Genomic DNA, 16293 nt, shown 5'->3' with positions numbered 1-16293 from the left:
GGTGTTTCTTGCAATGCTAATTCTGATGGGACAGGTAAGGAAAGATAGACTTCGTGATTACCGGAGTACAGATCCACTAACTGAGACTCCAATTTTCAGTAAACTGATGAGGAGAAATCGTTTTGATCAGTTATGGTACTTCCTACTGTACCATTACGTTACAGTCGAGATGATAGTTGACATGCAGAGGTAGCGGATAAAATGGCGCGGAGTAGCTTCAAACAGTGCGAAGATCTATGAAATGAATCCAAGATGCGAATTGACTGTAATTAGAAGGTGTAGACTTATGAAGATCGGCGAGAAAAGAGGTTCTTTGATGAAACAACTATGGTCCAAAAAAATAGTTGAATTCATGCTATTCTTAACTGCTTTGTAAGTGAAGATCGAATCTGAAAAAGATAGTAAAATTGTACTGCAAATCAAGAAGAGTTGAGTCAACGTACGGAAGGAAAACCGCGAGATAATATTCATCTTAGCGCTGGATTTACTCATTTACGCGTGCAAGATAAACCGAGAATAAGGAAATACGCATACATCGCATTTTAAAAATATCGGAGACAGAAAAAGATACGATACAGTATAAAGCTGAGAAAATAAGCGGCATAATACCATCAAGAACAGAAATATTAGTTAGGAGCATTAGTCAACACTCAGCTGACGATATATTTTATGAGAAAAAGCCTTACTGGATATATATTTAGGAAACATTTCTGAAGCATTAAGGAATACCAGTAACCATTCATATATGTTAGAAGACTTATAATGGAAGATCTAACTGTCCATTTCGCCCAACTGATATTATCTTCTTATTGCATGGAAACAGGTGATATGATGATTTATGCTTAAACTGGTGGAGGAAGGCTACCCAGGATGCTGTGGCTTAAGCCGAGATGCCCAGACCATTGCCAAGCTGTGAAGTGGACGGAGACGGGAGCTGATTGTGCAGAGATGGCGTGAAACCAGCAGAAGCAAGCAGATGACACAATCGGGTCGAGATAAGTAATAAGATTTCCAGATTTTCATTCTAAAATTATTTGTAGTTGATGACATAAAATAGCAGGAGTGTGAAATTGCCTAGATAAAGTGTATGTGATTCACAATGCTAGATTTTGAGAAGTTAACCGCAAACCCGTGCCAATTTGAATAATAGTTATATCCCTAATGTGAATTTAGGTTATTGTAAGCTTGAAAGGAATGTGTATATTGATGGTTATGTATCAATCTACTCGGAAAGGTCATTAGCGTTGAACTAGGTGAGATTAACATCGGAATAATTGCATTGCAGAGTAAAACCTACATATTGAAGAGACCAGATCGGCAGACAAGGTAATTATGGCTGTACTGTAAGAAGAAATGGATGGTATATTGGGAATTCGCAATTAAATAAGAAGAATATGACGTTGATGGATTTGAATACCGTAACAGAGATGTTATTTTAGAAGGAATGAGTTGAGAATTATGAATGCGAATGAAGTTATAAGAAGAGATATAAGAGAAATGTGAAATAATGATGGTGTGGGAAGATATTATATTTTATTGTGCGAGTAATGGTAGGAAGTAGTTACGGATTCATATGTCAATTATGGATGTTGTATGGTAAATAAGGCGCTAGCTGCAAGGTTAAGTTATGTTTATATGAGTATGTAGGTACAGTCCAAATGCATTAATGTCTAATGGTAGTATGTTATGAAAGTTTACGAAAGCTTAAACGAGCCTCACATATTTAACGGAGTAGATGTAGGGATAGTAAGGGACATCGCCGTACTGAATGATTGTTTTCCAATGAGAAGGTAGACTGGTGAATTGAATTACAATACAGTAATGGCACAGTGGTAAATAATCTGAGTGTTCTTCAATGATAGTAGCACATGAATATGTGAATGTACAGCACAAATTGCATAACTTACACTGATTGATAATTCTATGAATGGCACTTAATGATAAGATTTAATTTTCACTGGCGTAAATGTATAAATATGACTATATTTACTTGGTATTACTATGAATATAGTAATTTAATGTGGAAGGTCAGCTGATGCCACATAAAAGGAAACTCATTAACTATCTCGTATTCCAAAATGCTAACACAAAAATCCAACAAAAATAAATATAAAGAATACCCTATCCTACTATAATAATCAAACCTCATTTACCCCCCTTGAACTTCTTTTGTGTAATAATGATGGATTGTAATGAGTTAACAAGTTATTAATGGAAAGTTATGGATGAAAGAAATCCCAACTTCAATTATGTTAATTGAGAAAATACTGTATTTGAAACGAAATATGTAACATATGTTTCTTTTCTTTACGATTTTCAAGTCAAGATAATTTTGTTTAATACCGCATTAGCATGCTAATAAAGTAGTATTAGGGCAATTCCTGCGTTTTCTTTCTGAATGTAGGTAATGATATGTAGTATTAAGATAGGATATATGATTATAGTAATAATTTATGAGATGATATGAGAGATACTGGATTATCTGCTGTCATTTGGGAGTTAGGTTGGCTTACAAGCGATTATGCTCACTCTTCAGCGGAACCTACGGATACTTTAAACCGTATTCATGAACGAAATTGTCATATTCACCCTGAGAACCTAAATTTAACCACCCAACCAATGGGAGTACTACATTTCAGTGATAATACTGACGCAGATAATGAAGGTGATAAATTGTACAAGATTAGACCAGTTCTGAATTACTTCACCGAGAAATTTCAGGAAATTTACAGACCCACACAAGAGGTAGCACTAGATGAGGCCATGATCCCATACAGAGGTAGACTACGTTTCCGAACATACAATCCAGGTAAATTGGTTAGGTATGGAATTCTTGTACGTGTAGTGTGTGACTCAGTGTCAGGGTACATACGCAACACAGATCTACTCTGCTGAAGGCAAAAAACTGGAGGAAACAATTTTTTCTATCCTTGACCCATTACTCAACCTCTGGCATCATGTCTATCAAGACAATTATTATAACAGTGTTATAACAGCTGAGCACTTACTGGAATGGAAGACAAGGGTTTGCGGTACCATAAGAGCTAATAGGGGGACTGCCAAAATCTTTCAATGAGGCTTCAAAGAACCTGAAGACCGGCGAGAGTATTTTTACTCGGAAGAATGACATCTTACTGCAGGCATGGAAAGAGAAGAGAGAGGTGCGAATGATAAACACACTTCATCAAAAACGAGAATGAAGATACGCGTAAGATACACACATTCAACTCCATGAAATGTTTTATACTCATTTTAATGGATTTTAACATGTACTGTGTATTTTAATATGTTTAATGTATTTGTAACTTAGATTTAAGCTTAGATTAGGTTTCATAGACAAATTCTACTCCTGAAGAAGATAACTTTATATCCAAGTACCTGAATGCCAAAATTATAATATATAATCATTTTACACTTAATATGCCCAATTTGGACACTCAGACATGATGCTTTCCTACGGCATCTCCCTTTAGAAAGGGCAATACCAATTAATGCTTGACACACATGTAAAGGTATTCATGTTCAGCTGATGATGACTAAAGTCAAAACCAGTCCTGTAAGCTAATTCTTACAATAAAAACGTTACTGATAAGCCACACTGCATTCCGTAGAGACGAGGAGAAGAAAGCGGGTGAAAAAACCTGATCAAACGCACCACACAGTGTCACAGCTAATTACGTGGGGGGGGATCAGTAAAGTGCATCCTGGAATAAAAGTTCATGAAGGGAGTTGACAGAGCCGATCAGTACCTGTCTTATTACCCAATCCTCTGTACGACGATAAAGTGGAGTAAGAAAGTGTTCGTGTGGATCGTCAACTGTGCACTCTTTAATGCATTTAGGGTATATAACATGCAGAATCCTCAGAAGAAAATGAGCTACAAGAACTTTCTGATGAATACGGCAAGAATCTGGGCCACTGAAAATACTGGAGAACCACAGGATGAAGTAAAACCATCAACCTCACAGACACCAACTGGTAGGACACCCAAGCTCGATCCTCCAGGACGATTAAATGGAGACATGAAGACGCACACCCTAGAAGGTATTGTGGGGTCTGGAAAGAAGAAGTTCCCAACAAAACCATGCAAAGTCTGCAGTGCTCACAAGAAGCGCAATGAAACACGCTACATCTGCTCATTCTGCAAGAAGCCACTGCACAAGGGGTCATGCTTCCAAAGATACCATACTCTCAAGTACTACTAGGGGCATTGGTGAGTTCTCATACCAACTTTAAAGATAAAATCTTGACTGGTTTAATATTTATGTACATTTTTATAATCAAGTGCACCCTAGTATACTTAGTAGAAAAATGTCCAGTCCACAGGGTATGTGACAAGCTCAAGCATCCGGTCAGGAATGTGTTAAGAAAATACAAGAGATGAAGTCTGCTCAGCTTAGAGCCGCATTGGAATATTAGTTAGAAGGGACCCTTTTGCCACGTGACAGAACCCAAATGTGAGAGAGGCTCCGCCGTGTAGTTTTGTGTCTGCCGACGTAATGTTTTGTTTATAACCACGAGGGAGAGACGACTTTGCAGACCCCCTTTTAACAAGGGAAGGTCAATCCCATCGCCCAGTGATGAGACCCAGGAGAAAGGAGACTACTTCACCCAGCCCATAAGACCAGTGTATTTCTTTGCATGTGTTTTAGATCAGATGGTATTTTGTGATTTGTTCTGTGATGTTTTTATTGTGTCTTTTTTAATTGGTATTATTGTTTGTCGTTTGATTGTGCATTGTTAGAGTGGTAGCACATATGCATTCTAGGTGTTGCGAGTTCTACTCTCGTCCTTCACCATGAGCACGGGCTCGTGCTAAATTCAGTGCCTTTTGGGGGTATCAGAATGTCCTATTTTGCATTCATGTGATTTATCTCAGGTTCATGGGAATTATATAAATTTTAGTTTATGTGCAAAGTATTCTGTTCCTTATCTTGTGAATCAGGACGTTTTAAGTATGACAGTTATAGTCAAATCTGTTCTAACTTATCAATATGTGTGACACAGTGTTTATGTAATGTCGCTACAGTCTCCAAAGTAATAAATTTGTTTTGCTGCCACTCCATGGCCACTGATAATATACTTTAACATATTTATATCGAGTTACGGGATTTTTAATTCTTATTCATCCAATTTTATTTTTGATCATTAAAAAATTTGGTTTTATGTAAATTCTTATCCTCATTAACTCGCACAAAAGCTACTCTTGTCTTACTTACATCTTTAAGATTTTATTTAGTGTATTTTGAGATCTAGTCAATGAACTTTCCGCAGGCTCTGCCGCTGAACTAGCCAGGTCAGAAGAGAACAGGAATTTTTGGTAATTTGTGCCTTCTCACGCTGTGACCCACCTTTGTATATTTATTTGTTCCTGACCCAGTAAGGTACAATACATACTTGATTTGACACTGTTCCTTTCCAATACTTTCATTATCCTGTTGGAAAAGGTCTATCTAGAGATGGCACTTATCCTTTTGTGTTTTCATGTCTGTCCTTGTTTCTTTATCTGTTGCTTCCTCTTCCAATGCTGATCTTTTGTGGTGTTCATCCTACTGTGTTTCTATTCATGTTCTTACTTTTTTTTTTGACTTGGATTAAATTTTAGCACAGACAGACAGTTTCGTAACTCTTTGCATTGATTCAACTGGGAAAAGGATTACTCTCAAGGACTGAACAGATCATCTATTTCTTCATTCCAGCAAGCCAGGTGCAGTTATGTATGAGCCTCCTCCAATTTGTTTTGTCCATCCACTGATGTCATATATACGAATTTCAAGGTCCTATCAAGGCTCTCCAGCAAGCTTCTTTCCAAACCAACCTACTGTAGAATATCCACATTTCTTATTTTATCCAGTTGTGTTTTTTTGTAGACAAGAACGGAGGAACTTCATTTCTATTACCTGAAGACAACTCTTTGTTCACCCAGTAAGAGTTGTTTCTCATAGGACCATACGTCAATACAACTACCAGATATATTTTTTACAAGCTGATCTTGGAAACTAGCGAAAATGTTTCATCCCAAAGTATTTGATGTACAGTGAGATAGAATGTGGATGTTTTCTGTATTGTGTTCATGTATGGTATTGTCTGAAAACAGAACACTACCTAAGTACCAGAAGTTGTCTACAATATCCATCTCCACATTCCCAATTCTTAGATTAACTGTTGGAGAGTTTTTACTAATCACCAAGCCAAATGTCTTGGTTTTGCTCATTTTAAGGCCTAAGGTTGTAAAAGCTTTATGCCAAAGATCTAATCTATCTTGTACTTCAGCTTCTGTCTCACTCCATAGATTACATCACCAGCAAAAACCAGGGCATTAGTTGCTGGATCCTTTCTTCTAAACGCTTTTATTAAAACTTCATCCATTATGATTATGAAGAGGAATGGTGAATGACAATTTCCTTGCTGGACTCCATTCTTCATTTCTAACCAACCTGACCTTATATCCTGGACCTAGACACAACTCTTGGTTTTGTCATATAATCGTACTCGTGCTATGATGTCAACGGGCACCTTTTCATGTCTCAAATGGTACAGGGTCATATGCTTTCTCAATGTCCAGGAAAATAGTTATAAGTGATTTACCTTCCTCCCAATACTCCTCATAGAACATTCTGGTGGCAGAAATGAGGTCTATAGTTCGTAACACTAAATTCATCTGATCCAGTTCACTTGTTTTTCAGTTTAGATACTGTTGTCACCACTTCCAACCACATCAAACTATTGGTATTTGTGCTGCCAAAATCATAAGGTTCATCGTCTAAGGGAGTGACATTTCCATCACAGTTCAGTAAAGTTTGAAAGTGCTAAAGTCACACTTGGTAGCAGGTAGGGACCCTTTTTAGAGGCAGTCCTACCCAGGGAGTGATGCCCCTGCCTAAGCGAGTCCCAGAGCAGACTGACCCAGTGTGTAGCATGTCCCTGCTTAGGATTACGCGTGAAGATCTCAACGACATCTACAGCGGAGAATGTGGACTTTGGTATGGAGTAGATGGAGGAAGAGGCAGCCCTGTATTCAGGGATTAATATGAGTAGAACCTCCTTCCTTGTAGGTTGAGGTGATAGGACATCAAAGGCTCTGTGTTAGACTCAGCAGGTGAACAGAGGGATTATTGAGGAAGTTTCTTGTAATAATAATAATAATAATAATAATAATAATAATAATAATAAACAGAACAGATCAGTTATAGGTCTTACCCATATTTTAATGGAAGGTCCCGTTGCTGCACATAACCAGTAGCGATTCGGCGAAAAGCACAAAGCATTTATTATACTTTTATGCTCCAGTGTGTACAAATGCTTTTCTTCATTTAAGTCCCACAACATTACTGTCCAATCCTGAAAAACAAAGCATCTATTTTGAACACAATTCTCTTATGTGTCTCAGAGAGAGAGAAATGAAAACCAGTTTTTACATACAACTCAAACACTGGTACACCAAAAATCCCATGGATTGACAAAACTATTCTGAATAAACATTTTGAATAATTACTTGGCAGTTTAAGCAGTAGTTGGTGAAAATTCTTTACTACAACGTTTCCTTGGTTCCTAGTTTCATTGTGGCAACTGAAGATTAATTTAATGACCGAGGTTGTCAAACCGACAAAGAATATCAACTATCAAAGGGTGGAGAAAAGTCCACCTAATAAACTATATTAATCTAATGGTATTGAATACATGGATCCTTTGATAGTTATCAATTGTCAATATGGACCATAATGAATTCGTAAGTTATGAACAGAACATCATACAATATAAATTTAGTACCTAATCTAATTACAATACAGAATTTAAAAAATAATGATACTGATAAAGTGGTGAAAACAATACTTAGTCTCAAAGAAGCAGCACAGGTGAATTACTTTAATTTATTTAATTAAGTGGGTGGAGCGTCATAGAGGCAATGTCGAGGCTTTCGATGTATGTATGTATGTCCCAGCTCACAATGGTCTCATTCAGCACGCCAAAGAGTCGTAAGTAGGTGACCAGTAGTTCAGGAATGGTGCCCCTTGACCCACCATGAGGTAGTAGTGGTGGTGGAGGTGGTTACTGTTTTATGAGGAAGTACAACTAGGCAACCATCCTCAATATAATACTCATCAGAGAGAAAAAAATATGGAAACAATCAGACACTTTGAAAAATGAAGGTTTCAAATGATGACAAATTGTTTTATTTTACTAGTGGCTTTACATTACAAGTTATGATTCTCATGTTAGGTCCATATTGAAATATACATAAATACAAAGTATGTTACAATTATTTTTAATATCCACCTATTCAATACAAAGAGATCTAGTAAATTAAGAATTAAATCTTATCAAAAAAAGTTACAAGGGACATGTTTCACCGATATTAAGGGCATCATCAGCCCCAAACTCAAACCTGTAAGGTGAATAATCAGCATCCTGATTGTTCTTACAAATCGTAAAAAGAGGATATCAATGTAGGTGTGTCCAACATAAAATGATTAGAATGTCCTTGGTTAAAATCTTAGCATCAAGCTGTGTGTGTCAAGTTCACAAGATTACACTTTCCGTAGCGCTGAATCAATGCGCCCAAAACCTGTTCAGGGTAGAGCAATAAACAGCTCAATCTTTATAATAAAATAGAAATGTATTTCCTTGAATACTCCTATTGGAGGATAAGAAAAAGTAAAGCTGATAGACTGCTGAGGATGTTAATTTCGTATGTTAAGACAACATTCTTAAGTAGCTGTTCAGCTGTCTATAGTCTTATTTAACTGGCTTGAAAGTGAAAGTCCAATGTGTTACGATAAGGTAAGTCTTCTTAAGTAGTTGTGGGAGCAAGGAAAGTTATTCGGCTGTCTATAGTTGTATTTATCTTGCTTGAAGGAGCGACAGTTGAAGGTACAGTATATTGACGTTGATTAGAGCTTTTTTGTGTGAAGTCTGTAACACGAGGAGAGTGAATGCTTAGGAAAGGTATTTTTGAAGTGAATTGAATGTGGGTTAAAAAAAAAAAAAGACAATGTATAAACACTTACCCTTTCGCCTGTAAAGATGTAAATCAGTTATGGAAAGGTTAGTTGAAGAAAACAACGTTATGTGTATGTTCATTTATTTCTTTGACTGTTATGGTGTTAATCAGTTGCTATGGTAGCGTTGAATGACTGACACTTGTGCTTCTAGTATTGTATCGATGGGAGATTGGCGGAGGAGGGTGTCGTGAAGGGGAGGGGGTAGGCGGGGCGTTAAGTTTGTGTTGTTGGTTGCGAGAGATTTGCATGGTTGGACAGGGAGGGAGTTGTGTTGAGTTGCGGGAGATTTGCGGGGGCGGACATGAAGGGAGTCATGTTAAAGTAATGGACCATTGATATTGGTATTATAAATTTACTCATTCGGAACAAATATTTCAGATTCCCTATGGGAATCAAAATCTATATCATCAGCTACTTCTGTTACGAACCACCATTAACACATCTAGCTCCACAGTTGTGTTTGGTACATTCTTGCCTTCTGCTCATTGTGTCCGAGGTACTTTATTCTAAAGCCTCTTGCCAATTGTAGTGTTTCATGCCCACTTCAGAGATTTTCTGTGGGTAGAAGCACTCCTACACTCTTCTTTCTAAAAATATTGAACTTCTACGAACAAATCAACAGAAACCAGTATGTTCCAACACTACTAAGATGACACTGAACACATATCCACCTTATTCAATACATTAAAATGTTGTTAAGATGAAATTACAACATATATTTTATCAGAACTAGTTTCAACGCCTTATTTTGCGTCATCATCAGCTACTCGGTGCTTTGCAAGGACAACGATCTTTTGAGGCGAGTCACATAAATGTTTGCGTTATAAGACGTAAATTTCATATTCCTGCCTTTTCAGTTAAGCGATAGTTTACTAGATTCCTATTATTTCAGGTCTGCATTGAACTGGGAATGAGATAATTGTTAACATCTTAAAGCACCGACTGCTTGTTTCCACCTCACTATGATTGCTCCATTATAACGGCTTGAAGATTTTATTGAATTATTTTAATAGGATTCTCCATCATGGTTTAAGAACTGTTAAAACTGAGCTGTTTCTTTAAGAAGATTGTGTTTTCAGTGGTGGTTCTTGTTAAACCCAGGAAGCAAACCAACTTACATTGGACCTCATCAACTCGCAAGTCTCAGATAATATGGACTTTGAAACAATATAATTGTAACACGGTTTTTATTCATCAATATGTTTTTTTAAATTTGTTTTATGTGACATAGATAAACTTATGTGTTTGCCAATGTTTCCTAAAATGTATATCAGCTGATGATGACGCAAAATAAGGTGTTGAAACTAGTTCTGATAAAATATATGTTGTAATTTCATCTTAACATTTTAATGTATTGTATAAGGTGGATACAAATTTTAATAAATTGTAATCTTGGTTCAATATGGACGAATAATGAAATTTATTAACTTAATAGTTTCAAGAGTTCATCAGTTCTATAAATGGCCAAAAAATTGATTTCCATGTAAGCAAAGCTGCAGGCAAAAGCCACTAGGTCTATGACTGAAAGATTTCCTTTAACTCTTTCCGGTCTAACTGAGAGCATAGCTCGCAGCGGCCGAAATTATGCTCTGGCCGTGCTGCGGGCATAGCCCGTAGTAAGGTTTGACAATTCACTACAAGTGATACAAATTCTTATAATTTTGTTAAATACCACCTATTCAATACAATAACGACATAATAAAAACTTACATATTTATTAAGTTGTTGATATGGTACATGTTTTGCTCCTTATTCGTGAGCATCATCAGCCAATTATCATTTACGTAAGGTTATATAAGATCATGAATCTATTCTATTTTTGACAAGTCATATAACAATAAAATTCTGTCTAACTTAAAACGTATTTGTCTAAAATCTAAGTCTAACATTTTATTGACGTAACTCATCTGGTGAACATCCTTTAAAATTATTTTTAAAAACCTTTTGAGATCTGGCTAATTGTATTGATTCAATGTTGCTTGACTTGTATGGTTGCTGTTGAAACTTCGTTGACTATATTAACAATTTTCTACAGTTGATAATTGCCTATGTTATGAACATTTAACTTGTTCTCGATGTTGCAGGAGTAACATTTGTACAAAATGTATTGGCATTAATTTTATGTTGTCAAGACGAGAATATTGTTTATGATCAAACTTGTTGGTGAATAAACACTTTCTAATGTGAGGTCGAATTTGAATGGTTCTCGTATGTTCCAAATTGGGCTTGTTGGGCGTTTTTTTTTCTGCTGCGTAATTGTCTAGTGTTGCTCCAACAAGTAGTTTTCAAGAGGCTAGGAGAAACACTAGACAATTACGCAGCAGAAAAAAAAACGCCCAACAAGCCCAATTTGGAACATACGAGAACCATTCAAATTCGACCTCACATTAGAAAGTGTTTATTCACCAACAAGTTTGATCATAAACAATATTCTCGTATTGACAACATAAAATTAATGCCAATACATTTTGTACAAATGTTACTCCTACAACATCGAGAACAAGTTAAATGTTCATAACATAGGCAATTATCAACTTTAGAAAATTATTAACATAGTCAACGAAGTTTCAACGGCAACCATACAAGTCAAGCAACATTGAATCAATACAATTAGCCAGATCTCAGAAGGTTTTTTAAAATAATTTTAAAGGATGTTCACCAGATGAGTTACGTCAATAAAATGTTAGACTTAGATTTTAGACAAATACTTTTTAAGTTAGACAGAATTTTATTGTTATATGACTTGTCAAAAATAGAATAGATTCATGATCTTATATAACCTTACGTAAATGATAATTGGCTGATGATGCTCACGAAAAAGGAGTGAAACATGTACCATATCAACAACTTAATAAATATGTAAGTTTTTATTACGTCATTATTGTATTGAATAGGGGGTATTTAACAAAATTATAAGAATTTCTACCACAAGAAGATCTTCAATATGGACAAAAAATGAAATTTATAACCTGCAATTCACTACAAATCGAGAACGAGCTATGCAAGCATTCTGGTGGTTACATCGTGTTTCTTCATGTATTAGTTACAAGAGTATTTAAGCAAATGGCAGTATTATATGTCTAAGTTGGAGAATTCACGATATTTTTTATCAAAATGCATCAGTAGATGTTGTCACTCAGTGAGTTCTAAAAGACATGACTTCTCACGGCAAACATGTGCTTGACAAAAGTGATATTTTCGATATTTTATGATATGTTATAAGTTTATGCACAAATGAACATGTTATTGACATATGAATTCGAAACAACTTCTTACATTTCATTACGATTGGAGTTCGTTTTACAGCCTAGCGCATGTTCCTGTGTATTTCAAATTTGCGTAAATACGTAAGATTGTCTACATATTAGTAAAGTTGTCTGTTTAGAAGACTGTATTTTCTCTTTCTCAGAAGTCTTTTGTAGTAAATGGAAAAATATTTTTACATTTGAGCAACTTTTGACAAAATTTATCAATTAAAATAAAATTTCATAAGAGCTCCCATTTTCATTGTTGTAATTATTATTGAAAAATTATTATTTTTATACCGTACTCATTATTGTTGTTTTGTAATTGCAATGCACATTTTATATTAGCAAAATAAGGTAAACATAACAGTATTTCAGAAAACTGTACTTTCTTAGTTATCCGTCAGACCTTTTTTTCATTCGCAAAACATGGTATAATATATAAACAATTTTAAAATCTCAAGTGATAGTTGACATAATATAAACAGCGTTTTTCAAAACTAGATGCTCAAACAAGCACAAAGAGAGAAGAATCATGCAAATATATCCTACAGGTACAGAGATATAATGTTTTAAATATCCTTAAAAATGCCCAGTCCAGAACGTTTGTCAGGGATATTAAGGCCCAGACGGGAATGGGTTAAAAAAAGAATATTATTGAATTATGCCCTTAAATTATAAAGCAGCCAATGATTTTTACAAATGCAGCAAATGGCACAGTTATCACCAACACGATCAAATTTGAAATAGTTCCACACTTCACTCATATTATCCAAAGTGGTAGATCATAAAACACAACAGCTTCTGTCACTTCAAAGCTGACTTGAAATTTTAAAACGGTAATCTAAAATCCAAATCAGGTTTTGTGCTACAGTAAGCCACTTGTGATCTCATAGTTTAAATGGACCACAGGATTTGTTAACTGAAAGTAACTCAGAAATAGGTTATTTTGTACGAGTGCACTTTTCCTTAAACGTCCAACTTGAAAATAAATAATGCTACAAAACGTTTGAAGGCATCTTCCTCCAGCTATAATTTGGCATGTTCTATTGACCTGATACACGAACTAAAGAAATTTGTACTTCAGACATACTGGCACCACAACATCTGCATAAATGTGGGAAAATGTCCCTTTTGTAATGGGATCAGTAGAGCTATGTAAAGAGCCCAATTCCTTGCTATACCTGCTACCTGCAATTTTGAAACTTATGAGCTGTGTGTTCCTTGTGGCCACTTCTAAAATCTGCTACTTCTGGCAAGCTGACAACTGAGCCACACCCCGTCCCATCGCGGAAACAATCCCAGTACAAATAAATACCATGAGAAATATGAAGCGTAGATAGCGACTAGAAAACACACACACACACACACACACACACACACACACACACACACACACACAAAAGCCTTGAACTGGAAAGGAGCCCCTTTACAAATTAAAAATAGTAAGAGACTAATTCTATAAGTAATAAAATTCAAGTACATGTAATAAGGGTTTATTAAAATCATAAATGAAAGAAACATAAAACATGGCGGCCCTATAGGGAAGCGAGCAGCCAAGACAGGCGCGAAGGCAAAAGAAATAGCACTGTACGAAAATGCAAGAATAAGATACAGAAACAAGATCAAAAGGTAAATTCAGCCGATTGATACGTCATTCTTTCACTCCCTCTCATACTAACATTCGCGCACACATTCAGGCACAGCCGGGATTGGCAAGCAATACGAGCACCAGCGTCAGTAAAACGACGAACTCGATTTCATATAGCATGACTCCAAGGTCACAAACGAGGTCTCATTTATAACAGAAGTTGCATGCACAGGACAAACAAATTCAGCTGTGGGATCAGAGAAATCCTGCAGTCCTGCACAAACCCATCAGGGTTCGCACTTCGTATGACACGAGTGGAAGCTCGCGCCGACACAAAGGGCAAACGGTCATTAGATGGCGAATTACATAAAAATGCAGCGCACATGAACAGAAGTAATATGAGACCCAGGCATCAACATATCATAATCACAATAACCACAAGAAAAACATGCAGTCCATTCATACTGCGGAGCAAACAACTCATATCAGCTATAAATAATAGAACAAATATTACGAAAGAATAGCCGAACAAATATTACGAAAGAATACCCATACCTGGAATATATTAACCAGCAAAAAAAAAGGAGAAGGATGGTAGTATAGGCTAAGTTTGAATCATTTAAAGACTTTTATGTAAGTCAAAAATGCTACTCCGATCTGCGTGGGGTCCATTTTTATTCTTCTCTCAAAACCAAAATAAAGATTCGAGTCAAAGAGATAAAATTAACATCTCGTCAGAAAGATACGATCATCCGTGTCTAACATCAAGGGAGCTTCCCTCTCTAGTATAATCATGGAAGTAATTAAGTCATTCAAGGTGAGGCTGGAAGAGGCCATTAGCAATAACAGAACAGTAATGTTTATGAATTTGCCATGCTGATATGGCTCACAAAATTAATTATAAATTTCAGTATTCTATTACAAAGCATCGAAAAAGTATCAAGCTCATCTGTACTAGTATCATCCAAATTGACAATATCTTGAGTATCAGGGTATCGAAAGTATCGAGAAAAAAAAAAAAAAAAGGATCTAAACTATAGCAGGTAATCTTAATCTTGTCACTACACATTGCAGTCTCTTCACTACCACATGCTACCTACTAACGATGTTTCTTATTATTTGACGGTACCATTTCTATTAAGCGAAAGATCAACCTCAGCTACAGGTTATTGTGAATATTTTTCTGCTTTTCCATTTTTATGAATTCTTCTAGCACATGTCCTGTGCGGCAATAAATGTTAAAACAGTAAGATTAACACTTATACATAGACTGGACATTTTCAACCTAAGCCAAAAGAATGATCACCTTATTTTTGTCATCACTGGTTTGTTGAGCACACACAATTTAATCAGATAGACGACTACCATTTCTGGGCTTGCCACTCTAAAGATCCATCCATGAAAGGAATCTTCTTCTGAACATCAATTCTGGTTGAGGAAAGAATGACCCTTGGTCAATACGATTTTATTAGACACAATTACGATAAGGATTTAATCAATTTTATAAGATAAAGAGGTATTGGAATAACCTACCAAGGGAGATGTTTAATAAACTTCCAATTTCTTTGAAATCATTTAAGAAAAGGCTAAGAAAACAACAGATAAGGAATCTGCCACCTGGGCGACTGCCCTAAATGCATATCAGTAGTGCGTGATAGATTGCGTGATTGTGTGAGAGGTAAATCTTTCCCCTTGTCCAGCTCCTCCCACGTCGGGGTGTTCATGGTACTTCACCACTCCTCTTCAGTAACTGAATTCCAGTCCAGTCTTCTTTTTCTTATACTGTTCTTGACAAAGTCTATCCTTCTTGCTCTGGGCCTCCCTCTTGCCCTCTTTCCTTCTATCTTAGCCTCCAATACTTGTTTGGGTATCCTTCCCTCCTCCATACTCGTAACATGTCCAAACAATCTCAATTTATTCTTCTCAATCCTATTACTCAGTTTTTCTATCCCTAATTTCTTTTCTGACCTGAATATTTCTTACTCTGTATCTCCTCCTCTCACTGGCCTGAATTTCTCTGATGCATACTGTACCATGAATTACTCTCCCTCACCGTTCATTTTTTTTTTCCAACCTTATCTATTAGGCCAGATCGATCTGTGTGTATTCTTATATTATTTGTATAAGTGTTATTCTTCTCTGTTCTTTAATAGATTGTATTTTGCCCCTTCCCCTTGATGACCCCAGGGAAAAGGGAAGTTTTCTTCCGCCCTGGTGGATTTCTCTATCTTTATGTTGGCGAGCCTTCTTCTCGTCTTCACGCCTCGCCCCGCTTCTCCTGAGTGGGGAGGAGGGGGGCGTGGCGCGTATATACTGTGGTCAGTGCCTCTTGTGAGGGGTTCCTCAGATCGCTCTATGCGAGTAACTTGTCTGGCCGAAAGCAGCAGCTCGTTCTGTTTGCTACATCTACGGGTGTGGAGGTAGGAAGAATGTTCAACTTTCTTGTGGGCTAGGG

At 36.4% G+C, this 16293-nt stretch overlaps 1 protein-coding gene across 1 annotated transcript in view; it reads right to left on the bottom strand.

The window, feature by feature from the left end:
* The window catches only part of LOC136882962 (small ribosomal subunit protein RACK1), a 90316-nt gene that overhangs the window by 23100 nt on the left and 50923 nt on the right, over positions 1–16293 (bottom strand). The window contains exon 7 of the mRNA XM_067155162.2: positions 7201–7341. Within this exon, the coding sequence (XP_067011263.1) occupies positions 7201–7341 (141 nt within the window). The remainder of the gene's footprint in view (positions 1–7200; positions 7342–16293) is intronic.

The sequence above is a fragment of the Anabrus simplex genome, chromosome 1 (assembly GCF_040414725.1).
Source record: "Anabrus simplex isolate iqAnaSimp1 chromosome 1, ASM4041472v1, whole genome shotgun sequence".
Classification (NCBI taxonomy): Eukaryota; Metazoa; Arthropoda; class Insecta; order Orthoptera; family Tettigoniidae; genus Anabrus; species Anabrus simplex.
The sequence above is the reverse complement of the archived record's forward strand: the minus strand, read 5'-3'. Positions and strand labels throughout refer to the sequence as shown.